The following is a 25,845-nucleotide window of genomic DNA, read 5'->3' on the forward strand; positions in this document are numbered from 1 at the left end:
GTATTATGGTGCTACATGCCAATATTTAAAAAGAAAATAAAAGCTAAAAGAGAGAAAGAGAGAGAACTTTTCTTTTTTAAAAAAGCCTGAATATCTAGAATGAAAGATTGCAGCATAATGATGAGTAAATTAGTGATCTAGTAATGCTATTTTTCAATTAGAATGAATGATAACATTTTGATATATTTATTAATAACTACACTATATATTACTTACATGGGATTTAAGAACTCAGAAAAGAATATGCTTAACAAACATATCACCCACGTAATATGAATTGAAGTTAATGTACTATTTCAGAGTTTTTACAGCTTCCCAATATGGATGTGTATACAGTACCTTCTGTCCTTCCCATCTTTGTGCCCTGAAGAAAACATTGTGTGTGGGAGAAGCCACTCAATGCATGATTTAACTTACCATAAGAGCATAGGTTAGTCCTAAGCCCACAAGTCCTGAAGAGAGCTGATTGTACAAGGACTTGGTAATAGAAGTCACAGCTGCTATGAGAACCACACATGCTCCAATGTATTCCTGAAGGAATATGAATAAGCTTCATCACTATATATAGAGAGACCATGCAAATGTTTTGGTAAGTTCAGTTTGAAACAATAAACCCTTTACATGGCTAAGACTGAATCACATGCTGAAGATTTTAAATAATCTGTGGATAGAGATGGCCTGTTAACCCCCATTTTTGTTGCCATTTCCCTTGTCCCCTCTCTCTCACTTCTTGGTATTGTTGGTTGTATCCATGGTTGTGTCCCATCCCATCTTAAATTAGGCTTGGTCTACATATAGTTTTTGTACTAATATAACTATTTCAGTTAGGTGTGTGATGTTTTACTGAAATAGTTATATGGATACAATGGCTAGTATAGAGTCAGTTATACCCATTAGATAAAGGTGCCATATATTAGAATAGCTTATTCCCTAAATTTACAGGAATAAGCTATACTTGTATAACTATGTCCACACTAGAGGTTATGGAACTGGTATAGTTAAAGTGGTACAATTTTTGTATATAGATAAAACTTTAGAATGGGAAGTCAGCGGAGCAGGGACTGTCCTCCCCTACGGCCACATCTATGCTGGCAACTGGACAAAGGTACAAGGCTGTGTGTATGCTTGCCCATATATCCCACAGCTGCACAGAGTGTCCAAATATGCTGTGCTGGACACAGGTGTACACTCTGAACCTGGAAATACCCGTGTCCACACAGCTTTTTTTTGGTAAGCAAGGTTAGCACTAGCATTTCAGGGGCAGTATCCCAAGGCTCTATGAGTCACAGGATACATTCTAGGATCTGCCTTGCTGTGTGTTAGTGGGTGTGCAGATGCCTTCACACATCTGGTGATGGAGCTCCCACTCACCCCTCTTCTGCCCAACTGGTAGAAGACATGGCACAAGTGACTGACAGTGCCCGGCTCCTTCTTGTGAGACAAACGTGACTGCATTGCAATATGTGACTGGTGAGAATTTTGGGTGAAAGGATTCAGACCTCTCTCGCAAGCCAAAGACTGGTGGCCAGGATGGGGAGTAATCCACTGTTGCCCCATGACACAGAGATGCAGGAGACTACTGGCATTGCAACTGTAAGTCCTTGGGAGGCCACCACATCTGGACCAGGAGAACCAGCACCGTTTGGTGGGATTACATAGTGTTAGAAACTTGGGATGATGACCAGTGGCCACAGAACTTCAGGATGAGGAAACCAAAAATCATGAAGCTCTGTGGAGAGCTGGCCCCAACCCTACGGTGGCAGAACACAAGGTTTTGGAGATCCATCCCAGTGCAGGAGCAGATGGCTATAACCTTCTGGAAGCTGGCAACCTCAGACAGCTATTGGCCGGTTGCAAACCACTTCAGGGTAGAGAAGGCCACTGTCAGGGTGGTGCAGGTTTGTGAACCCATCAATGCACTCATCTACCCACACATGGTTACCATCACCAAAGTGCCAGAAATTATAGTGGGGTCCCAGAGAATGGCCCCATACAATTTGGAAACACCATTGATGGCACCCACATCCCCATACTTTGATGATTGAAAGGAGCGAGTGAGTACATCAGTGAGTACATCACTCATTCTTAAAGGCTTAGTGGACCACAAAAGCAGATTCCTGAATGCTGTTCAACACACAGGACAGGCCATGACACTAGAGTGCTGAGAAGATTGGGATTGTACTTGAAGGGGGAGGAAGGGACTTTATTCCCCAGAAGCAATGTGGTTCTCTTTGCCCACAGTTATTCTGGGGGACCCCACATACTCGCTCCTACACTGCCTAATGAAACCCTAGCCCAGCTTTAACCACCTGGTAAAATGGAGAGTCAACTTCAAACTAAGCAGCTGCAGGATGGTAGTGGAGAACACCTTTGTACGGCTGAAGGCTTGTTGATGATGCTTATGCTCTCGGTTAGATGCCAATGTAGGCAATGCTGTCTGTATTACTGTGGCATGCCACATGTGCCCTTCATAACATTGGTGAGATTAAAGGTGAGTACTATAGGACAGAGTGCGTACAGGCAGGGGCGGCTCTAGCCATTTCGCCGCCCCAAGCAAGGCGGCACGCCGCGGGGGGCGCTCTGCCGGTCGCCGGTCCCACGGCTCCGGTGGACCTCCCGCAGGCGTGCCTGTGGATGCTCCACCGAAGCCGCAGGACCAGCGGACCCTCCACAGGCACGCCTGCGGGAGGTCCACCGGAGCTGCCTGCCGCCCTCCCGGCGACTGGCAGAGCGCCCCCCGCGACATGCCGCCCCAAGCATGCGCTTGGCGTGCTGGGGCCTGGAGCCGCCCCTGTGTACAGGACAAGATGGGCTTGCAAAACCTCACTGGATCAGGCTGCTCTATAAATGTTCATACTGGTGCTGGACCACAGTGGGCCAGGGAAACCAAGGATGCAATTTGTGCCTACATTATGGAGCAATAGGCGTGCAGGTAGGTGACTGCAGCCTGGTCCCAAGCAAAGTGCCACACCCCATGCAGCCACTGTAAAAATAAAAGAGGGAACATTCCCTTTCACTTGTGTTTCAACACAGGTTTTTTCCTCTCCCAATGACTGTCATTAGCCGATTGTTTAGGTAATGACTCATTACAGGTAACTGGGGCAGGGCACCTCTGCAGGTATAGCACCTTCTGGTTTGTGATTGGCCTGCAGATGGTGTCTGACCAGTTAAATTGCACTTATTGTTCTTTCATTTTGTGTTAATGTTCACAGCTGCTCCCAGACCACAGTTCAGGTGGATTACTTTAGTATCTGAAGGATCTTGAGAACAGTTGATGAAGTGTGTGGGAGGGGCTTTTACAACTCATTTCTGGTGAGTGTGATTGTGTGGGAGGATACAACTGCTCACTGGCTGTTAACTGTGAGCACCCCATGGTTTAAAGTGGTTGTGGTTTTTTTTTTGCAGGGCTCAGGGTGCAGGAAGGGCTGTTTTAGCACTGTTCAATATGTGATGGCACAGCTAATTCACTTTGTTTTTCCTGTTGTTTTGTCAAACCCATACAGAAGTTTACTCACCTTCTCTTCCTTGCCCCCTCCCCCAGCCACAGTTAATAAAATTACTTGTTATTTCCAGGACAGGGAAGTTTTGGGGGGTGGAGGATGGTTCTGGGAGGGTCAGACTGGACTTCGCAGTTTTCTATCCCGGAGAGTTATATGACTCAAAGCACTGACTGATGGAGCCCAAAACTGAAAGGGAAAAAACCTGTACCTTTACCAAAGCCCAAATGAAAGGTCCACACACAAATAAAAGAAGTTAACATTTACTGAAACTAGTACATTTAGCATAATTCTGAACATTTTTTTAAAAGGAACTGTGAATGAAAACAGAATGGATCAGACTTCCTGAAGAATGTTAAAACTTCACTCCCTATGGCCCTTGATCTTCCCCTACTCTGGACAAGGCAGGGGAATGCCTATAAAACATTTGGGGGGGAATGGGACAAAAAGGGGTGTCTCTTGCATGGGGTTTGGGGGCTAGACACATGCTAGCCTTCAGGCAGTCTTGGGCTCATTGTTTCTCTCATCCACAGACACAGGATTTCCCCAGGGAGGGGTTTCGGTTGCCAGTACAGAGTATTGTGCCTGGAGTCTTGCAGCCTCCCACCCCCATCACAGAGGGTGGGGGTTGGGTCCTCTAATTCAGCAGCATAGTGGGCTGCAGGTGCAGGAGGAGTAGTAGCTGGAGGAGGAGGTGCCAGCTTATGGATACTGGCGCAGCTATTGCGGCAGGCAGGACCTGAATCCATTCCACCTCCCCTTATAGCAGGGACTGCAACAGGGCATGCTCCCCGTCCCCTTGGGCAACTCCCATTCCATGTACCTCTACCCCGATATAACACGGCCCGATGATATAACGCGGTAAAGCAGTGCTCCGGTGGGGGGGGGGGGGGGGCTGCACACTCTGGCGGATCAAAGCAAGTTCAATATAACGCGGTTTCACCTATAACGCGGTACGATTTTTTGGCTCCTGAGGACAGCGTTATATCAGGGTAGAGGTGTACCATGTGTCCTGCTCCAGGAACCAGATCATTAATGCCTCCTGCCTTTGGAAAAAATGTTCCTCCCACTTCATAGTCTGTTGATCCAGCCCAATAGGCCATTCCTCTCTTTCCCTCAAAGTCAAACTTTTCCTGGCTCCTTCTGTTGACCCCAAAGAGCACATCCTCCAGTGTCATGCTTTGTCTGCCCCTAATGTCCCTGGGCTGTTGCTCCTGGATCCCAGGCAGAATGGGCTCATTCTTCTCAGATGAAGGTCCTGCCAAGTCAATCACAAGAGCAGCGTTATATTTTATCTTTCTTTGGAAAGCAGGTAAGAAATCCCCCCACATAAAATAACTTTGCTGTGGAAGGTCACAATAATGGTACTTCTCAACATTTCAGGAATGAGATTGTTTCAGTATCCTCGGTTCTCAGACATCTTTTGCAGCCCCCATGAAAGGAGCACCCGCTGACAATGGGAGTTAACATCAACTAATGGTTTTTAAAAATGTAATGTCTTAAAGTGTATGATTGGGCTGGTGGGCGCATTTATTTCTGGGGCAGTATTAATGGTTCACTAATAATCCATTCTATAGCTTCTGCAAAAAAGCTTTATAGTGGTTCATGGTAATTCAATAAAATGTTGAATTTACAGTTGTGTCTTGGTTGGGGACCATCTGGGAGAGGGTGGGGTTTAACTTACCAGCTTCAGGTTCTAGTTCCTGCTGAGTAGAGAGGTCCTCCTCTAGGTCATCAGGAGGGGTTTGCTGAGCCATCTTCTCCTTGCAGAGGTGCAGGATGACATGCTCTTCTTTCTCCAAGGCCTCCTCCTCTGCAGTCCCCACCATCTCCACACCGTGGCCTTCATCAGAATCCCATCAGCTGATGAGGCTGGTGAGGGTTGGGGAGGGAGTCATGCATCACCACAGGCTCAGTAGCGGGAGCCCGGGAGAACATGTGGTCCAGCTCCTTGAAAAATAGGCAGATTGGAGGACCTCTCCTGGAGCAACTGGTGGAGTCTTTTTCCCTCTGATACCAGAGCCTCAGGTGCTTTATTCCTTCCCGGGACTGGGCCAGAGTACAATGAATGCCCACCTGCACCAGCTTCTCTGCAACTTCCCATTACAGGTGTAAGTTTCTGGTGCTGTGGGAGAAGTCATGGAAAATGGTGAACTCCGACCACACATTTATTAGGACCTGGGTGTGGCTGGGTGACCGGGCAGCAGCTCTTGAAGCATGTTCCGTGGTCACGTGTACTGATGAAGAGAGTCCAGTGGAAAACTGTTGTGAAGGGGTCAGCACAGCTCACCACTACTGGTGAGAATGTGGGGGCAGGGACCTTTACAGATTTGGATAAGGGTCAGGCAGGAAAGGTTCAGTACATTGTGGGAACAGGGCTGGAGGACTATTGAACTCAAGACATGCCCCTTACCCCATCCACCCTACGCACTGGCATGGGAACGGGACCATGCCACAGCCCGAGGCATGTTCATACCCACACCCCTCAGGTCTACTAGCGTTTTTTCCCTGGACAGGTCTTGAAACCTGTATTTCTGGGTTTAGATGTGTACAGTAGGGGGTTCTGGCACAACCATGTGCTTGGACCACGTCCAGTTGCCAGTGTAGATGAAGTCTATGTTTATACAGTGCCTAGTACAATGGGATCTTGATCATCTCTAGATGCTTCTTCATTATTATTCCTTATTTGCTGAATAGAATACAGGCTAGTCCTCTTTCCTCTGAGTCACCAAATAAACCTGAGTTTAGGTGGCAAATATACCAGTATATGTGAAAGTCTAAAATTAATGTGCAGATTGACATGAAATATACACACAGATGTACCTGTAATGCATATGGAAGGATAACACATTTATAACATGACTAGCAGCAGCTTTGTTACATCAGTGCCTTGCAGAAACAGATACAAATGCTAATACCACACAGCATAAGAAGCTCTCTGTATTGCCTTCCTGAAGACTCATTTTTAACAGATAATTTCTTTCACCTACCTGCTGTACTTGCAGTACAAGGGGAACAAGAACACAAAAGGCAATAGCCCTGTCCTTTGGCTGACCCAGAAAGGGCTTAGGCCCAAATCCTCACACACCCTACTGGTGCAGAAAGCACCCAATACAATGGAACCTCAGCAGGGGTAGCTGGATGGATGAAGCCCAGGTGTATTGACATGCACAACCCCCTGTGGGATCTTGATACTCTGATCATTCTCCTCCACACAGGGAAGGGGGGGGAGTCCTGATAAAATTGGGACTGTCCTGATATTTAGGCGTTTGTCCCACGTCCCGACCAATTTCATGGCACTCCGTTTTTTTCCCCCTTTTTTGCTCTGCTGGCACCTCTCCATGTGTCCTGATATTTTCTTCCTCTCATCTGGTCACCCGGGAGGGGGGGGGACGGAGGAAAGGGCCATGAATCCTATTCCAGCTCTGGAATAACAGCTGCAGCCTGTGGGAAGAATTCCTCCCCTCCTGCACTCCACTGGACTTTCATCGACTGGGTGATTGGGCAAGTTTTCTTTAAAAAGACATGTACATGGCAAAGGTATAGGCTGGATAACTCTCATATACATCAATGGGGTACCAGGATCAAAGGGAAGCATAAATCAACCAACCAACCACACACAGAGTAATGTACTTGCCATGCGGACTTCCAGCCAGCGATTGGCAGCTGTAAGGAAAAGGGAAGCAATATTGTTGGAATCTGTATATTCAAGAAGCTTCTGTCGGAACCGGCCTTCATACCTTCAAAACAGAAATGGTAAAGCAAGAAGTCAATGTGTGCCATGAGGCCTTGGGAAAGTCAAACAAACAAACAAACAAAAAACCAAAAAAACATGCATTTAATGGGACATATTTTTAAGAGCAATTCAACCCAGCCTCCTAATCCGAATACCCAGATGTTGGAGTGTATATATTATACACACACAAACAGCATTTACATGCCCAAATTGTGGAGCTATGAGTTGCAGTATGCTGTCACAGCTTCTAATTATTGATAAAACTTTAATTTTAAAGGTCTACATCACTCAACAGTTCAATAACCGGAACCTCCCGAGTGTCCTACAACATGACCATATGCAATCATCCCTCAGCCACAATGTCCTTTCTTTAGGAACAAATAAGATTTTGCTGCCTTCTTAAACTGGAGCTGACATTTTATATATGACTCTGGGACTAACATTGGCTAGCTGGACAGTTCATATTAAAACTATAATTTGTAAATGACAACAGACTCTGGTTAGTCATTCACTACCACGGCAGCAGTGAGGAAGGTGGCTTGAAATAAAGAAAAAGATAAGAGTCTGAGAGCGTGTGTGCTCACACGCACGTGAACGAGAGAGTGAGCAAGTGAAAGACATGTTAGTTCTACAGAAAACACAACTCCTCTTTTCACCTGACCATATAAAATCGAGTGGGTTATTTGCTATTTGTATTGCAGTAGTGCCTAGGAGCCCCAGTCATGGATCAGGACCCCACAGTGTTACTTAATTTGTGAATAGACAATGTCCAGTACATTGTGGGAGCTCTGAACTACAATCAAGAAAAGTAGCAATAAGACTTTTATAAACCAGTTTTTCTCTCTTCAAAATAAACCAGCTGAAGAGTGAAGAGGCTTTTAAATACAGCAAGTTCGTTTTAAGTTTACTACTATAGAACCACACTGACACACACTAACAACTAGAAGAACATTTGCTAGTTAGTAAAACTTCTGCATTAGGCCTTGATCCTGGCAATGATGTCAGTGGGGCTCCTTCTGGATGCAGCAGACTGCCTACTCTAGTGCTTTGCTGGATCAGGGTTTCGGCTAGTACTCAAATCAGTCAGGGTAATATACCAAAACATGCACTTTGTACATTTATTTTGATAGCTACTAATGATACTACACAGCATACTAGTAAATGGACTGTAAAATAGTTTGTAAAAGAAACGAAGTCTTGGTTATAAAATACAACTCTCCGTTATCAAATCATTACACACAGACATGAAGAGAGAGACAGCCACTGTTTTGTACAAATTATAAAGCATAAGTATTAGTGAAGTTCCACTGTGTGTCAATTATAAACATTCCTGTATCCCCTTCCATGTACAGGCTAAAAAGTAATTACCTTTAAAACAATCAGTCCCTCTTTATTAAAATGTCCAGACTATTCACAGATTATCCCAGTGATCATGACACTATAAAATGCTAGGGATTCTGGCACTGTGAAGTCAGCAGTGGAACATGTGTGGGGGGGTGGAATTGCTCATGAGTACAATTTGTCATTAGAGTGCTGCAAATTTCTCAGAATCTCACTACAGAAATTGTCCCTAAAGAGAAACACTTCCTTGGGAAAACCTTGTTTACATTTTATTTATTATTTAGGACAGACCATTTCAAAGACAATATATGGAGATGGTATATTTACACTCAGGATACTTGATGAAGGATTATTTGTGGCTGCAGCAACAGCAGCTGCTATCTTTCTGATATAATTCCTGGATTTTTATAAGTTGCTCAAAATGGCCAAGAGAAAATACAGGACTGTGTTATTTTTAGGAATGTAGGGGCTGGGTACTTTGCTCAAGCTTTAAAGTCTAAACTTCAAATGCCACTGCTACCATTCAATATGCAGCTGAAAAGCAGTATACTCCTAAAAATAGCTAAGATACAAGCTGACACAGAAGCTTGGCATGTAGATGGAATACAAAACCTACTGAATGTCTCCTGCTGTTTGGGGCAAAGATTCATCAGTTAGCCTGGGATTTCAAGCTGATGAAATCGCGAACATGAGGCTCCCTAAATTCTGAACAGGCTTTGCTGGAGCAGTTCATTTTACGGTGATGGAGAGGAGGGGGGAATCACGAGGGAGTATTCTAAACAACCAAGGGTATCAGTGAGATGGTATTAGAAGTGATTTATTGTAGCAAAATCTGAAGCAGTGCAGCACTAATGGTCACAAAATCTCTCAATTTCTGCCAGAGTAGAATAGGATTGGGATAAGAGACAAAGTGAAAAGCAAGGATTAAAAAGCAGAATGGAATCTATAATTCTTTGTGAAAACAACAAGGAGTCCTTGTGGTAGCTTAGAGACTAACAAATGTATTTGGGCATAAGCTTTCATGGGCTAGAACCCACTTCATCAGATGCATGGGTTCTAGCCCATGAAAGCTTATGCCCAAATAAATGTGTTAGTCTCTAAGGTGCCACAAGGACTCCTCATTGTTTTTCCTGATACAGACTAACACGGCTACCACTCTGAAATAATTCTTTGTGGTCATTCCTGTACAACCTTAATGTTTCATTTACATAATTGTATAATACTTTTCATCCACAAAGTTATAGGGTCTTTTGCATTTAATTTCCTTTCTTTTCTGTTTTATTTTTTTAAGAACAGAAAAAAATTGAGATAAAAAACATATTGCCTGTATTTAATTATGTTAGTATTTAAATTGTCCCAGTCAGGCTCCGAACTTCGTAGCTGAATGAGAGCACAGTCTGCTGGCATTTTGCTGCTGTTTGGAAAGCAGCATAGTATTTCTCAGTATTAATTATTATGATTTTGCTTTTTGTTTGTTTAAGTGCTAATAGTCTTCTCTAGTTTATTGGTATGTGTTCCCCTGTGTGCCTCATTAGGGAAATTTATTAATTCCAAAGGTGAGCTGTCAGCAGCAACGTTAACTTGCAACATATGTGTATGTGTAGATGAGACAGGGGCTTTGACTCAACCCAGAAATGACAGAGATAATGTTGGTTTGGGAAAGCAGCTGGTAGGTTTGGCAGAACTTTTACTGGCATATCTCAGGGAATATAATATTTGTAATACAGAAGCACAACTCAGGTGTGTTATTAGATCTTCCTCAGCTGTTTCTGGAGGTCTAAATAGAGGTTATGGCCAAGGACCAGTCAGGCAAGCAAGGACTTAGAGACCATTGTACTGTTCTTTAAATTCTTCATAAATGCCCAGATTTGTAGCCACCAGCCTCCATTCTTGCAGGTGTGGATTAAATAACTGGGGGTGCAATTTTGCCCCTCCACCCCTGAAATTATTGGCATCCACATTTTAGGTCACTTAAGTGTCCAAGAACTTCATTTACTGATGCAGTTAGGTACTTAAACTTCTAAGTGACCCAAACTATAATTATCTGCACCTACAAAACCGGAGGTGTAAAAGTGGTGCCCAGTTAAGAGTAGGCTGAACATTTCATTCATGACATATATCCTATATCTAATATATATCAAAACACAATATAATTTTTTCTCAAAAATATACCTGAATGCTCGTATAGTGGTTAAACCTTCCACAGTCTCTGAAAAATGGCAAAGTAATGGCAGCTGAGTGCTGTCATCCAACTGTTGCAGGTCCCTGGAAATGATTTAAAAAAGAAAATCAGTTTTAATAGTACTGTGATCCTTTTGAAACAGGCGCTACAGTTTCTTGGGGAGTAAAATGAAACATCTACAGAACAGAATCTCATGCCCATGAGCCTAAAATGGCAGAATTTCAAATGCAAAGACCCTGAGATGTTGCTAATGGGACTCTTGCACTAAGACAGATACTCCTAGAAAAACAGGAGGATCGTTCTTACTAAACTGAAACACACCGTGTTGGAGCTCTGGGAGGTCTTACTGAACTTCGCCCCCACATGCACCTTGTTCCTATATTCCAGTTTCTCATGTGGAATGATTTACTTCTGAAACACCATTCTGGCTTCAATTAACTCAAATGAATATAAGCAATGGATTTTTGCTACACTGCTTAGCAATAACCACCAAATAAATGTAGGCATTGATGATCTATGTAAAGTTAAATTCTGTTTAGTCCTGCAGGAAGTGGGAAAGCGCGCAGGTAGCCCCTTCTCAATTTGGGCACATATGCAGGATCTAGATAGAAGGCTTCCATTTGCACTCCTTGAACACTGTGGAGAGGGGACCTACATGGCTGTAAAGGGACAAAGACAGAAATAGGGATATTGTTGAGGTCTCTCAACTCTTTATGAGCCTGCTGGCATCTAGTAGCAACTGAGGTTGTGAGTGCAAGCTGCATCTTTTAGAGGCAACTGTGGTACTGATGCGGAGTAAGCTCCACCCCTCAATTTTCCTCCTTGATCTCTAAACTTTTCATTTCCATCTGCCCTGGTCAAGCTAAATGGCTTTAGCCATTTCTGCTTTGCTGCTATATCTTCACACTTCTCCTAAGGCTCAACCCCACTGGAGCATTTGGCTTTTGTTTTGTGGATTGTGAATTCTGGCATGGTCATTTGTTTAATGATGGAAACAAACTTTTCTCCCACTCAGAAATTCTAATTTAAATAGTTATAAACAATGCAGCTGTAAAATGATACATTTTTACTGTGATGGACCTGACTTGCTTTCATGTAGGGATACAGCCTTGGCAGGGCCCAGTTTAAAACTCTCTATTCCCTGGTACCAGACCATGAATTTCAGAATGAGCCCGGTCAATGCTCTTACCTTGAGGCCACTCGAAAGTATTTCTGGATGAAATAACATATGATAGCGAGAGGAAGCAGGGCAATGAGAAACATTGGTGTGACGTAGGAGATTACAGCAAGAGCAGATACACACAGCAAAGTGGAGCGGCTCAGGCACTCCAGGGTAGCAGGAATGTGCTGGATAAATAAAGAGCATTAAATATCAAAGGGGTAATACACAAGTCAACATCTTATCTCCTCCCACTCACAAAAAAAGGATACCATAACTTTGAAGATTAACATTTCTGAACTGGCTGATGGATTCTGGGGAAACCTGATAGTATTTCTATGTAGCTCCTCTGCATGCATACATTGCACAGCACATTCCTCCAAAAGAATACATGTTGCATGGCTAGCAATAGAGATGCGGTTAATAACCAGTCAGCTTCAAGGCCTGTGACTATCCTAGGTACCCTCTTTAGTTGGAGGTGCTCTAAACATCTTTAGTTCATTCTGGTGCAAGTGCTCCAACCCTGAGACAACACTGTGTCCCTTTACATTTCTTTATAGAAGAAATAAAATAACCAAGACCCTGCAGCATCTGAAAAGCCTCTAACCAAACAAGTATTTCAGCATGGATTTTAAAAACAAGATTCCCTTTTTCTGAACACTGCAAGCCATAATGGAAACAAATATAAAATGCATTCAAAACGCAACAAAATTCTCAGATCAATTATAGCTAAATGAGATTTAGTCCCTCTTAACACAACATGGCGGCATTCAGACAGTACATTTTCTGTGCTGAAGATGATAGGGGAAAATTGGCATGCATTTCTGGAGAATAGATTTATGTGGTTGCTGTACCTGGTCGATGGTATTGCAATCAGCTGAAAATCTGTTCAAGATGCTTCCCAATGGTGTTGTTTCAAAAAATCTAAAATGAACAGTAAATAGGAAAGGTCATAAAGTTAATACGCGAGTAGATATTAAAATACTTTCCCATTTCTTTCCATTTCTCTTTAGCTCTGTACTGAGCTGGAACACAATCTACTGATAACAGTGGGGAATGAGTAATAGGTCTATAGTCTCTGTTGTGCTGAAGTCAGCCCAAACTTATTGCATTCCAAACCAGACATAATAAAGGAATAACTGTGTCCTAGCACTATGAATCATCACGCCAGATTTCACAAGACTTCCTCGCACAATACAAGTTACATAATTAAACAAAATATTTCATATTATAAATATATTATATATAATATGAAATATTTTGTTTATTTAATATGTATTACACACACACACAAAGCACTCCTCAGTGAGGAAAAATACAGACAAAATGTAATTGCAAGTCTTGCATGATCATATTAATTTTTCTTGGAATAGCAACATACAGTATCAGTGTAAAAGGATTAATGACATTTTAAATGACCTGAAGTTATTGTGGGGATATGACAGCAAGGTGACCATAGGGAGATGTGTATTTTAGGTTACAGTCCACCAAAGTCATTGGGACCTTTTTTAGTACAGGAAGCAAAGGATATCAAATAATTTAGAAAGGATTTTTAAAAGGATGCAGAGCGGATGTTAACTCTATTACTGCCTATTTCATTTTCTATTTAGTGTTAATTTTATATTCTATCCATTAAGTATGGATACATAAAACAAAGATTAAATGAAGGTTACACTTTTCCATCGTTAGAGTTAACTTTAAAGTGTGGTTCTATTTTGAAAAGTAAGTTTGCAAAAATAGTGTTGAAGGGTTCCATGCTTATTGTCCCTTAGTGACTTCCTTGTCAAATGAAGCTTGCAAATAAAAAGATATTTTTCTAACTGCCAGCCCTATCCTGGGCTCTGACAGTAAAGCTGGGTTCTTTCCCTCTCATGCATCATCACCAGAAATAAAAGTTATAAAGGCCAAATTAGGACCACAGCAACACTTGTGCAATCCCACTATCTTTAATGACACCATTGGTGATACTTCTTCCATTCTGTTATCTTCAACAGTTGCTCAGGTGTAAATATTTATACCTCAGCAACTGTTTCCATTGATGATGAATATCATGGAATAGAATTTGCAGCTCATGGACTCCTCCTCTGTTTCTCTTGTGTAAAAGAGTAAAAAGAAGTAAAAACTTATTTTCAGCAGATATGACTCTGGGGAATCAATCTGTTGAATCAGAAGGTAGAATTTTTATATAGTGTAAACATGTGTAGTGTCTATTGACTTTCAATGAGCCAATTCACATTTTTTTTATTCACAGTAACTTCAGAATGGAACTGCACAGGAAAGGCTGCCTTGAAATAAGGAATATCAAGTCTCTACCCTGCACTACTGCTTACATTAGAATCAAAGTAGTACCTCATTGGTGCCAAAATAATTTTATTCAGCAGACAATAGTGTAGTTTTTTGGCAACTTTTAGACCAGTCCACTCCACTGCTATTGACGTGACAAGACACAGTATAATCCCAAGGCAGCAGAGAATGCTGAACACCCTTGAATAGCGAGAATGATTAAATTCCTAAGTAGTAAAGAAACAGAAGCAAAAATATTATTTTAAATATTTTAATAATTTAAAATACAATTTGCATTAAGAGAAGGGGAGGTGGGATTGACAGCCTTGAGGAAGAAGTTCTCTTTTCCTCTACACAACAGGGATAGAACAAGCTTCCCCATTTTGTTTTGCGAATGATTCTCTGCCATAATTAAGCATTATTCAGGAAAAAATGCTGTTTGGATTAGATTAAAAATTCAAAAGCCATGGAATCTCATAAAAAGAATCCAAGGATTTTATGCATTAGTTAATTCCAGTTGGGGTAACAGATACCTTTAAAGACTGTAATATGACATGGTAGTAGCCCCTTTTCAGTGGGAGCTGGAGAGAGGCCAGAAAAATGTAAACTAAATCATTAATAACTTCCCATTAAAACTCGTCTTTAATAAAATAGTCTCTAGGGATGAATCAAAGGCTTCACTGAAGCCAATAGCAAAACTCCTCTTTGGCTTCAGTGGCATCAGGATTTCACCCTAGGTTTTCATCCAGCTACTACTTGTGATACCTGGGATTGAAAAATGTTTAAAACCATATTTAGACCATTGTCAAGACAGCTTCTTTACAGACATTAATCCCTTCAGAGAAGACAACTGGAATTTTAATGAAATAATGTCATCGTTGTATCAGATCCATGGAGATAGTTAATTAGTCTGTCTTAAAAAATACGTTAATTATGACTATGTTGTTCAACACAAATGATGCCTTTTTTTCCTTGGCAGGATAAAATCCCCTGGGAGGTGACTCTCTGGTTCATCTGAGCAATTAGCAAGGTAAGTTAGTGATTATTGGCAATTTAATGCCAAAGGAGGCTGGGATGGAAATATGCATGACTGCACTGTATATGTCACACCTTGCCAATCTTAGGCAAGCCTACCATTCTGTGCAAAATTAAGATAAAAGTCAATCAAAGAAGAATAACCTGGAACAGACAGTTCATTTGGAAAGATCTTTGTTCCCACTTGTTATGAAATTCAGCCTGAATGCTCTACCAGCAGCCAGAATGCTGCAGCACAGAAAGAAAGAAAAAAAAAGAAGAGCTGTGAGTTCTATCAAGACTATTTTAGAGACGCAAACATAGTCTGTCAAGCAATGCTAAGGGTGGCAAAAGGAAAAGAAGAGCAGAGAGAGAGAAACTAAAAAAACAAAAACAAAACACTCCCTCCCCTGAAAATGTGATGGCCCTGAAAACATTCTGTGATGTACATTTCAGTAGGAATATACCATATTGCATGTCAATGGTCAAGCAGAAGTTAGCACTGGGAGATGATTCTTTGTCAAATAAAAGAACTGACTTAGAAGTACAGTACCTGGCATACAGAACAATTCTTTTGTTCTAGGTCACTCTTTGCAGAAATGACATCAGATGTCCACTTTGCAAGCCAGTAGTCAATAGCCACCATAACAGTGTGTTTTAAGAGCTGTGAAAGGACGAGTAAAGGCAAGAGCAGAATCCCTGCCGAGCTGAGGTACTTCCCACAGGCTCGCCAAGGCATCTTTGCTCTCTGATGTAGCACAGAAGATAGGTTGTCATCATCATCACTTTCTGTTATTTCTTCTGTAATCAGCGGGGGGGAAAAAGACTGTTGGATTGTAACATTGCCCTGGAAACCTTTTATATTCATTTTTTTCCATATCAAATGGCAGGTGCCAAATTGCAAAATAAAAGGACAATTCAAACTATTCACATGCCATGAATTTTTCATAAATGCATCTGTCTGTTAGTTACACATTTTTATCTATTACTTATGTAAACCCCAATTCAGCAAAGTCCCTAGGCTGGTGCTTAGGAGCTTTGCAGAATCCTAATCACAATGCTGTAAATGAACAAGCTCTCTGATGGGTTAAATATGGCAAACAAATATGCCAACAAATTGCATTTTAAAGAAACAAGTAAAATGCATAGCAGAACACTCACAAATTGCAGGGTGATTATTATAGCAAATATTCCTCAGAGAACCAGCAGGAGAGCAGAGTTGGTTTTTGAAGGAGTGGAGTGGGCACTTGGCAAATATTCCAAGCATAAAGGACTGCATGAGATGGAGTGAAGTGGAAGATAGGAGTAGTAGTATAAGACAGCAGTCAAGATTGAAATTGAGATGGAATGTAAGGAATGGGAGTTCGTGTAGAGGCAATAAGATCAGAGATGAAGGCTGGAGTGGGGGTTGCACACAGTTTGAAACCAAGGAGAGGAGATTTAACTTGATATGAGAGGGGAGAGAAAGCGAGTAAAGGAGCACTTGCATCTTCATACATAGACATCATGCTTAGTTTACTGAATGGAATACAGTTTTAGGGTGAAATTACCTCCTCAGTTTCCAACACACCTTTGGAGTCAGTCATAAGTGCATGGTCATAAGTGAAGGAAAAGTTGGCCCTCAATAATCAATGTCTTTACACCAATGTATTTGTGACATTTATAGTTTACTGGTTCAAGATTTTCTTGATAATAATGAAATAAAACAGTGATTTTCTTTTCTAGGTAAAAGCATAAGCCAGTGTTCCCAGGCTATAGATAGGTCTGTACATTCAGGTGGCACTAGCTATTAATCTTTAATTCATCCATTCTCTCACATTCAGATAGCGTTTAAATTATTTTAAAGGTACTCAGAATTTTTTTCCAGACGCCATGATTTATACATGCTTGGAATAATTTAATCTTTGTAAATTAATTTATTTGTAATCCAGAAGAAAATATAACCTTTGCATGACTATCAGTATGAAAGAAATAGCATGGGTATATGAATGCTACATTATTATGGCTTCTGAGGCTCACCTAAAATTAGTTTTCATGAAACATAAGTTTCTTAAATAACTGCTAATAAATTAATATGTGCACAGTAGGATTTGTGGGCATTGTAGAAAATTCCCCCCAAATGATCTGGTAGGTTTGTCAAATAAACATTCAAATACTTTAATACACATGGATAGCGCTAAATACATTGTGGATACACTATTACCTAAGGTTACCTAGGGAGGTGATGGAATCTCCTTCCTTAGAGGTTTTTAAGGTCAGGCTTGATAAAGCCCTGGCTGGAATGATTTAGTTGGGGATTGGTCCTGCTTTGAGCAGGAGGTTGGACTAGATGACCTCCTGAGGTTCCTTCTAACCCTGATATTTTGTGATTCTATTTCCTTCTTGAAAAAGGAACAGAAAAATCTCCAGCAAGCTGCCTATTTGAAATTCAAATGCTTCTATGATTTTTTTAAGCTAAAGAGGCAGATTCCCATGTGCCTCAGAGCTCATTTTGGTGCATCTGAGCAGAAGAGAGGTGTCTTAAAACCACTTTTGCGCATCCCTGGTCCTAGGGCCAGCTAGGGGTCATAAGGTGAGCAGCCTCATGTTTGCATCCCCCATCCTGAACTGCACTGTGTGCTCCTCAGCCATAGACAATAGTATGGGCCACAGTCCCTGCTCTGAGCCACTAACAAATTCAGCAATTGATAGTGTGTGGGTGCAGTGCTATATCCATGCACAGCTCCACTGAAGTCATTAGGGCTCTATGCAGGAGCAGTACTCAGCCCATGTGCTAACTGCAGTATCAGGGCACAATATCGTAAATTACACAATCTATAGTGCCATAAGGGTGCATGGCCAAGTACAGAGAGAATGGGTACACCTTCTCTGCCCCTGAGGCTTCTACAATACAGAACCATACATTACAAGTTGCGGAACAACCTTTGTTATTTCCTATATTAACTTCCAAATCAAATATGGGATTATTTTTGTGTGCGCATTTTCCTGACTGGAAAAAAGGAACAAAATGTTTTCAAAATGTAGTGATATTTTTTGAACTGTGAAACAAATCAGTCCAAATAATACTGGCCTAGATTTTCTGCTAATGCAATTGGACAAAACTCCACTAAAGTCAGTGGACCTGTGCTCTCTTACACCATGAAAAAATTGGGCCCACTAACTCTTGTGTATTGTTGTTGGAAAGTTTACTAAAGCCCTAATTCAGGAAAGTATGTAAGCACTTTCTTCAATCTATCCCTATTCAGGAAAGCATTTAGAAGCCCATGGTTATGCTTAAGCATATGTTTAAGTCTGATTGAGTTTGATGCGAGTGAAGCAGATGCTTAAAATGAAGTATGTGCTTTAGAGCTTTCCTCACTAGGGATGCTTTTCCAAATCAGAGATCCTGTGGGAACAATTTTGACAGCTCCTCACAAGGCCATGGTTAACCAGCACCTTCAGATTACTCTCTATTAAAGCTCAGTTTTAATATGTAACTCTTAGGAGCCACAATCCACATAAAGAACTAGGCCACAGTTCCTCCTGGAAAAGACTGATTTTGTTATGAACTTGAAATTTGTGAATTGATTCCATCTAAAACAGTTTGAACTGTAAAACAACGATGCAGTCAGCACTGGGTCTCAGGGTGCCCTTTTAGAAAAATTACTTTACCTTCATCCTCTTCATCATCTTTTAGCAGAGCTTCTCGGGAATACCTGGTCCTCCGGAGGTTCTTCCTCTCCAAAACAGTTTTTCTTTCTATTATAGTTTCCTAAAAGCAGGACAAGTCATGTGGCTTTGCTTGATAAAGTTTTTTAAAATTACAGATGTCACAAAATGTATTTCCAAACCAGTGTGTCAGTAAAAAGGAAAGGAGAGGATTACAATTGGCTGTCATGAATGTTTGATGTGCCATCTATTTTTAAATCCAAAATAAATCATTCCCAGTGTAAAGCAGGGGGCTGTGCAGCCTTAACACCCCCCTTCCCCGTCAGAAGAGAGTGGGACATGGGCCCGGGTCCCTCCCAGATTCAGGTCATGGTTGGAGTCCTGAAACCTGACTGGGTACTCCTGAAGTAGACACAGAGAGGGAACACAGGTAACGTTCCCCTGAAACACTGACAGTCAGGACATGAATTCCTTCCATCTTTGGAGGCTGATTCTGCAGTCCTCACTCAGGCAAAGCTCCCATGGAAGAAAGCACCTGCCTGAGTAAGAACTATAGTTTCAGATGCTGGATCTTCCTATCTCATAATATTTTAATTAACAAGATCTAGTCTAGTCATTTGTGGTTGTTATATAAGAATTTTAAAAAAATTAAAAACAGTACAATGGCTAAATTTAACAAACGTTTCCATTTGCAGCATAACTATTCCTGTACATGTCACTAACTCAATTTTCTCTGTACTTAATGGTCCAATTCCATACTCCTCATGCAAGAAAATTCCCCATAGGGCTTCACTAAAAAGGGTGGATGTAGGTCCTACCTAGTATGGAGAAAATATGATACATGCAGATTTAAGGTTTTTGTCTTAATAAATGGAGCAAAGTTCATTCAAGTGAAGTTCACTCACTCTCTCTCTCTCTCTCTCTCTCACTCACACACACACACACACACACACACACACACACACACACACACACAAAGTGTTACTAATGTTTTCAATTTAAAATGCTTCACCACATAAGGAATACATTTTTTAAGATGCTGAGAAAAAATACATAATAAACCTTCTCCAGTTCTTGGTCCTGTCGATTCATGAGTGTTTTCCAGTGTTCAAAGAGCTCAGACTCTGATTTCTGAATGTCCTTGAGTGTCCCTTCTCTTTGAATGGTACCATCCTTCATTGCAATGATCTAAGAGGTTAGGAATACAAACTGTCAAGGAGATATTTGGTTATATTTATGAAGCTCCCATCCAGTGATCTGGACACTGTACAAATAATAAAAACAATACTATTCCACAGATCAATAGAGACAACATGGATACATAGCAGAAGGAGGATATCCTAAATTTGTTAGTCTCTAAGGTGCCACAAGGACTCCTCGTTGTTTCTACTTGACATTATGATTCAAGACACTTCCCATTTTAGCAAACCCCAGCCTCTCTATCATTCCCGCCTCAGAGTGGCCTGTGAAGTGCTGCCAAGGATTTAGCTACCCCTTAGTCAGTTGTTCCTCTTTCCCTTCTTTGAGAGAAACAAGCAACTTGCCCTTCCTCGGGGAAGCATTCATTTTTTTTACTCCAGAATGGACCCAATACTTCACAACAGCTGTCACCATCAGAAGGGATGGGGATCTTATTCACAGTTACAATCCCCAGAGTCTTCAGAGCTTTGGCAAGCATCATGGCTGAAATCCAAGCAGGGATAACACTGGTTCAATCCTCTGATGTGCCGCCTGAGCTGAGCGTGGTGAACCAGAAAGGGGGGTGGAGTGGGGTTCATTTTCTGATCCTCCCAATCCTGGGATTGGCTAGGGCTTCTTCCGCCTACCAAAACAAATTAGAGTAGCCTCAGCTGTTTCAAACTGTACTGTCCAGGAATGGTTCCTTGTAGGTTGCTCCATTGACCCAGGATCACTAAAGCATATAATGCTCAGGCCCCTCCCATTCCTGATAAGCCCCCTACTGCCAGGGGTGGCTCTACATATTTGGCCGCCCCAAGCAGTCAGGCGTGGGAGACGCCCCGGAGCCCCGGGAGCAGCGGACCTCCTGCGGGCATGACTGCAGAGGGCCCGCTGGTCGCGCCGCTCGGCTGGACTTCCCACAGCTACGGACGGTTGGCTGGTCCGGCGGTTCCCAGTGGAGCTTCCGCAGTCATGCCTGCGGGAGGTCCTGCCGAGCCGCGGGACCAGCGAACCGTCCGCAGTCATGCCTGCGGGAGGTCCACTGGAGCCGCGGGAGGAGCGCCCCCTCTGCAGTCATGCCTGCGGCAGGTCCCGTCATCCCGGGGCTCCGGTGGACCTCCCGCAGGCATGACTGTGGCAGGTCCACCGGCCCAGCCTGCCGCCGCTGCCGGCAAATGCCGCCCCACGCGCCTGCTTGCCGCGCTGGGGTCTGGAGCCGGCCCTGCCTACTGCACAGGGGATGGGCAGAAGGAGCTGTTTTAGAGCCAGCTCTTCTGGTTTTATGTCTGCTGAGGATTCCTTTATGGTAGAATGGCACAAAGTGATTTATTGCAGGGCAGGATGGAGCCCCTTATGTTCATCGCTCCAAACATGAATTCCACTTTAATGGAGTAAGTAAACTCAGGATATGAGCCCACACAAAGTCTGTTGGCATCCTGGGCTCCTCATCCACAGACGACATTTGTTATTTCCAAATGACACAGGAAATTCCCTCTCCTCTTCAGCAGCCTCTGAATGCCAGGTTCCATATGCCTTCCTTTGCCCTTACATCATGGCATCATTTGCTTTGAACATGCACAGAATGTATGCCATAACTACATCTATTTTTGCTTCATTTGTAGGATGGCATGTATTATGTTTCAAGCATCATCAGTTGTAGTCAGCATGAGATACTCTTGGATGTGATGTGGCTCAGGGTACGTCTACACTACGGGATTATTCCGAATTTACATAAACCGGTTTAACAAAACAGATTGTATAAAATCGAGTGTGCGCGGCCACACTAAACACATTAAATCGGTGGTGTGCGTCCACGGTCCGAGGCTAGCGTCGATTTCTGGAGCATTGCACTGTGGGTAGCTATTCCGTAGCTATCCCATAGTTCCCGCAGCCTCCCCCGCCCCTTTGAATTTCCGGGTTGAGATCCCAGTGCCTGATGCGGCAAAAATCATTGTCGCGGGTGGTTCTGGGTAAATGTCGTCAGTCACTCCTTCCGCTGGGAAAGCAACGGCAGACAAGCATTTCATGCCTTTTTTCCCTGGATTGCCCTGGAAGATGCCATAGCATGGCAATCATGGAGCCTGTTTCGCCTTTTGTGACTGTCACCGTATGTGTACTAGATGCCGCTCACAGAGGCGATTCAGCAGCGCTACACAGCAGCATGCTTTTGCTTTTGCATGATAGCAGAGATGGTTATCAGCCATATTGTACCATCTACCATACCATAAATTGGTAATAAGATGATCGTGGCTACCAGTCCTTTTGCACTGTTTCATTTGCTGCTGTCATAAGTGCCCCTGGCTGCTCTTAGCCAGGGGCGCAAAAGCCAAAATTGGGAATGACTCCTTGAGTCAATCCCTCCTTTTTGGTATCTAAAAATAGAATCAGTCCTGCCTAGAATATGGGCAAGTGTACTAGAGAACCACTGTATCAGAGAACCAGAGAGCACAGCTGCTCTGTGTCAGATCCTGCAGAAATTATGAGCTGTATTCTATTCACAGGGGGTGCTCCTGCAACAACCCCACCTGTTGATTCCGTTCTTCCCTCAGCCTTCCTGGGCTACCGTAGCATTGTCCCCCCACTTGTGTGATGAAGTAATAAAGAATGCAGGAATAAGACACAGTGACTTGTTAGTGAGATATGAGTGGAAGGCAGCCTCCAGCTGCTATGATAGTCCAGACAGGACAGTAAGGAGTGTGTAGGAGAGGAGCCCAGCATCCCTCTGCTAGTTCAGGGGCAATTGAATCTTTTCTTTACACATGAAGGGTGGGGGCTGATGGAGCTCAGCCCCCTGTTGCTATGATGACGATGGTTATCAGCCATACTGTACCATCTACCAGGAAAAATTAGGACCAGGCGCCCTTGATCGACCTAACAGATGCTAGTCAGCATGGTTACCAGTCCTTTTGCACTGTCCCATGTGCCAATAGGCTGATGATGAGGACGGGTACCAGTCATTTTGTACCATCAGCCATCCATAGCGTGGGGGGAGCAAGGATGTTGGTGTTGAGTGCTGCACCATCGCGTCTATCTGCAGCATTCAGTAAAGATAGGGTGACATGTAAAAGAGTCAAGAGAGGATTGTTTTCCCTTTCACTTCTGGGGGTGGGTGGGGGGGTGCGTAAATTGCCTAGCTATGCCCTGACCCACCGCGGACACTGTTTTTGACCCTAGAAGCATTTGGAGCTCAGCCAAGAATGCAAATGCTTTTCAGAGACTGCAGGAACTGTGGGATAGCTTGAGTCCTCCAGTCCATGAGTGTCCATTTGATTCTTTGGCTTTCCGTTACGCTTGTCACGCAGCAGTGCGCTGAGTCCCTGCTATGGCATCTGTCTGGAGATATTTAAAAAATGATTTTGAATTTCGTCTTCTGTAATGGAGTGCTGATAGAACAGATTTGCCTGCCCTTACAGCGATCACGTCCGCATCGTCCATGCTGGAGCTCTTTCTTTATTTTGATTTTTAACTGCATCACCACCCGTGCTGATCGGAGCTCCACGCTGGGCAAACAGGAAATATTCAAAAGTTCGCGGGGCTTTTCCTGTCTACCTGGCCACTGCATCCGAGTTCAGAATGCTGTCCAGAGCGGTCAGTGGTGCACTGTGGGATACCGCCCGGAGGCCAATACCGTCGATCTGCGGCCACACTAACCCCAATCCGATATGGTAATACCGATATTAGCGCTACTCCTCTCGTTAGGGAGGAGTACAGAAACCGGTTTAAAGAGCCCTTTATACCGATATAAAGGGCCTCTTAGTGTGGACGGGTGTGGCGTTAAATCGGTTTTACGCTCCTAAAACCGGTTTAAACGCGTAGTGTAGACCAGGCTTCAATGATATGGCATATTACCTGAAAACGATTCAGTATGAAGCACAACCTCCCCACAAGCCACATTTAGTTGAATTTATCTTATTGCATAAAACAGATTTTTTTAAAAAAGACCTTTTTAGTTCTCACAGGTTGAAATATTTTAAAAAAAATGTAAAATGAGAGTAAGCAGCAATTGAGGCTACTCAGCAGAAGAGCTTCCCACAGTGAGCTTAAGGCAATAGATTCTCAGAATGTCTCTAGTTTATCACAAATGCATATTTCCCTTAAAAAAATCCTTTGCTTGCTATGCTAATTTTTATAATTAAAGAGGGTGGCATGAGCTAGTGGACTGAGAACAAGTTTGGGCACAGAAATTACATAACATGGCATTTGACTAACATTTGAATTCTAAAAATGCTCACATGCCCCTTTGAGTATTGGGACCCCACTGTACCAGGTGCTATGCAAACATATGTGAAGAGATGGTCCCCAGCACAAGGAGCTTAGGTGGTCCTAGAGTGTATAAAGATGAGTGAGCGAGCCAGGAACTCCTGTACTTTAATTCCCTGCTACTGACTTGCTACATGACATTGGGTAAGACAATTAACCCTACTGTTAAAGTGGGATAATGACACCTCTTCTGTAGTGTGTCATGAGAATAGGGAATGAGTCAAATGCTGCTATTACTTATGCAGTGAAGTCAGTGCCATTGTAGTAGCATAAAATAACAGAATTAGCCACGCTGGGTCTGATTCTCCACTGACTTACACCTGTTATACGCATCACCCCTTGCGCAAAGGGGGCGCAAAACACATTCTGTCCTGGTAATATTTTATACCCCTTTTGCACAGATGTGCATACAAAGTGCTAGGCAGTGGAAATTCAAGTCTGTTCATTGAATTTTATCATTTTTAATTTATATCACCTTACTCTGAGATACTGTGGGGCCTGGACAGATTTTTGCCTCTGCGTTGAAATAAGCTACTGTTTCTGAGAATTAATCCATTTCTTATAAAAAAAAAAGTTTATCCTTCAACGCTTATTCCCTTTAAAAAACACACCTCAGCATCCTATGCCTCATATTAATGACACAGATTGCTTTTAATTCTTTGTTCCTATCTTACCTAGCTTATAACTCTCTCTAAACACAGTTTATTAACAAGATAACAATTTACAAGTTAGAGCTGTCACCATTGAAAAATGAAAACACAGACTTCTACCTACATGTTGTGCCCAGCACCTTGGCTCTTCATGCAGGAAATTACATGTAAATATTCTGGTTCCACAGCCTGTTTGCCACCATGGGCTTTTGGGAAATGCAGTGGGGTTCTGGTTATTAAAGCTTTCCAAACAGTAAACGTTAGCTGGAAGAAACACACCTTTTTGGAGGAAATTATTATAGTCACATTGGTCTAAACCTGAAGAATGGGGGGCCCTCTTAACTCCTATTGATTTCAAGTCAATGGGCCTCCTTCTGATCTCACTTGCACCAGTTTGAAAATAACGTAACTCCAGTAACTTCAGCAGAGTTACTTCTGATTAACACTGAGGAAAGCTGAAGGAAATGAAGCTCAGTGACTTGAACTGACAATTTCAGCTGAAGTCAATGGGAGCTGAGGGTATTCAGCACCTCTCAGGCATAGGGCTAGTCAAAAATTTTCAGTCAAAACATTTTTTTTACCCCCATTTTCCATTGAAAAACAAACACTTTTTCAAAATGTCTCTGTTTTCTATGGAAAAGTTTAATTTTTCATTGAAAAATGAATGTCTGAAAACTGAAAAATTTTGAAGCACCTAGACTTCACCTTCCATGATGCATCACTGCCATGATGCATCGCTTCCCCTCACCACAGGCTGGACTCTGGTCCATCACAGGAGATGTAGTCTGACAGGGAGCCCAGTCTATAGAAAATAGGAGCACGAGGCACCCAAACTACAACTCCCATGAGGCACCACAGCAACATTTGTGAATTGGAATATTATAGTCTTTGACTAA

General features: G+C 42.7%; 1 protein-coding gene across 1 annotated transcript in view; it reads right to left on the reverse strand.

Moving 5' to 3' along the window:
• The window catches only part of ABCC8 (ATP binding cassette subfamily C member 8), a 140,402-nt gene that overhangs the window by 11,952 nt on the left and 102,605 nt on the right, over window positions 1–25,845 (reverse strand). Inside the window, exons 23-31 of the mRNA XM_045017170.1 lie at window positions 19,923–20,048; window positions 18,864–18,963; window positions 15,766–16,013; window positions 14,265–14,425; window positions 12,770–12,839; window positions 11,946–12,103; window positions 10,747–10,839; window positions 7,135–7,237; window positions 418–531 (exon numbers count right to left, since the gene is read on the reverse strand). Coding sequence (XP_044873105.1) covers window positions 418–531; window positions 7,135–7,237; window positions 10,747–10,839; window positions 11,946–12,103; window positions 12,770–12,839; window positions 14,265–14,425; window positions 15,766–16,013; window positions 18,864–18,963; window positions 19,923–20,048 — 1,173 coding nt within the window. The remainder of the gene's footprint in view (window positions 1–417; window positions 532–7,134; window positions 7,238–10,746; window positions 10,840–11,945; window positions 12,104–12,769; window positions 12,840–14,264; window positions 14,426–15,765; window positions 16,014–18,863; window positions 18,964–19,922; window positions 20,049–25,845) is intronic.

Source organism: Mauremys mutica, chromosome 4 (assembly GCF_020497125.1).
Source record: "Mauremys mutica isolate MM-2020 ecotype Southern chromosome 4, ASM2049712v1, whole genome shotgun sequence".
Classification (NCBI taxonomy): domain Eukaryota; kingdom Metazoa; phylum Chordata; order Testudines; family Geoemydidae; genus Mauremys; species Mauremys mutica.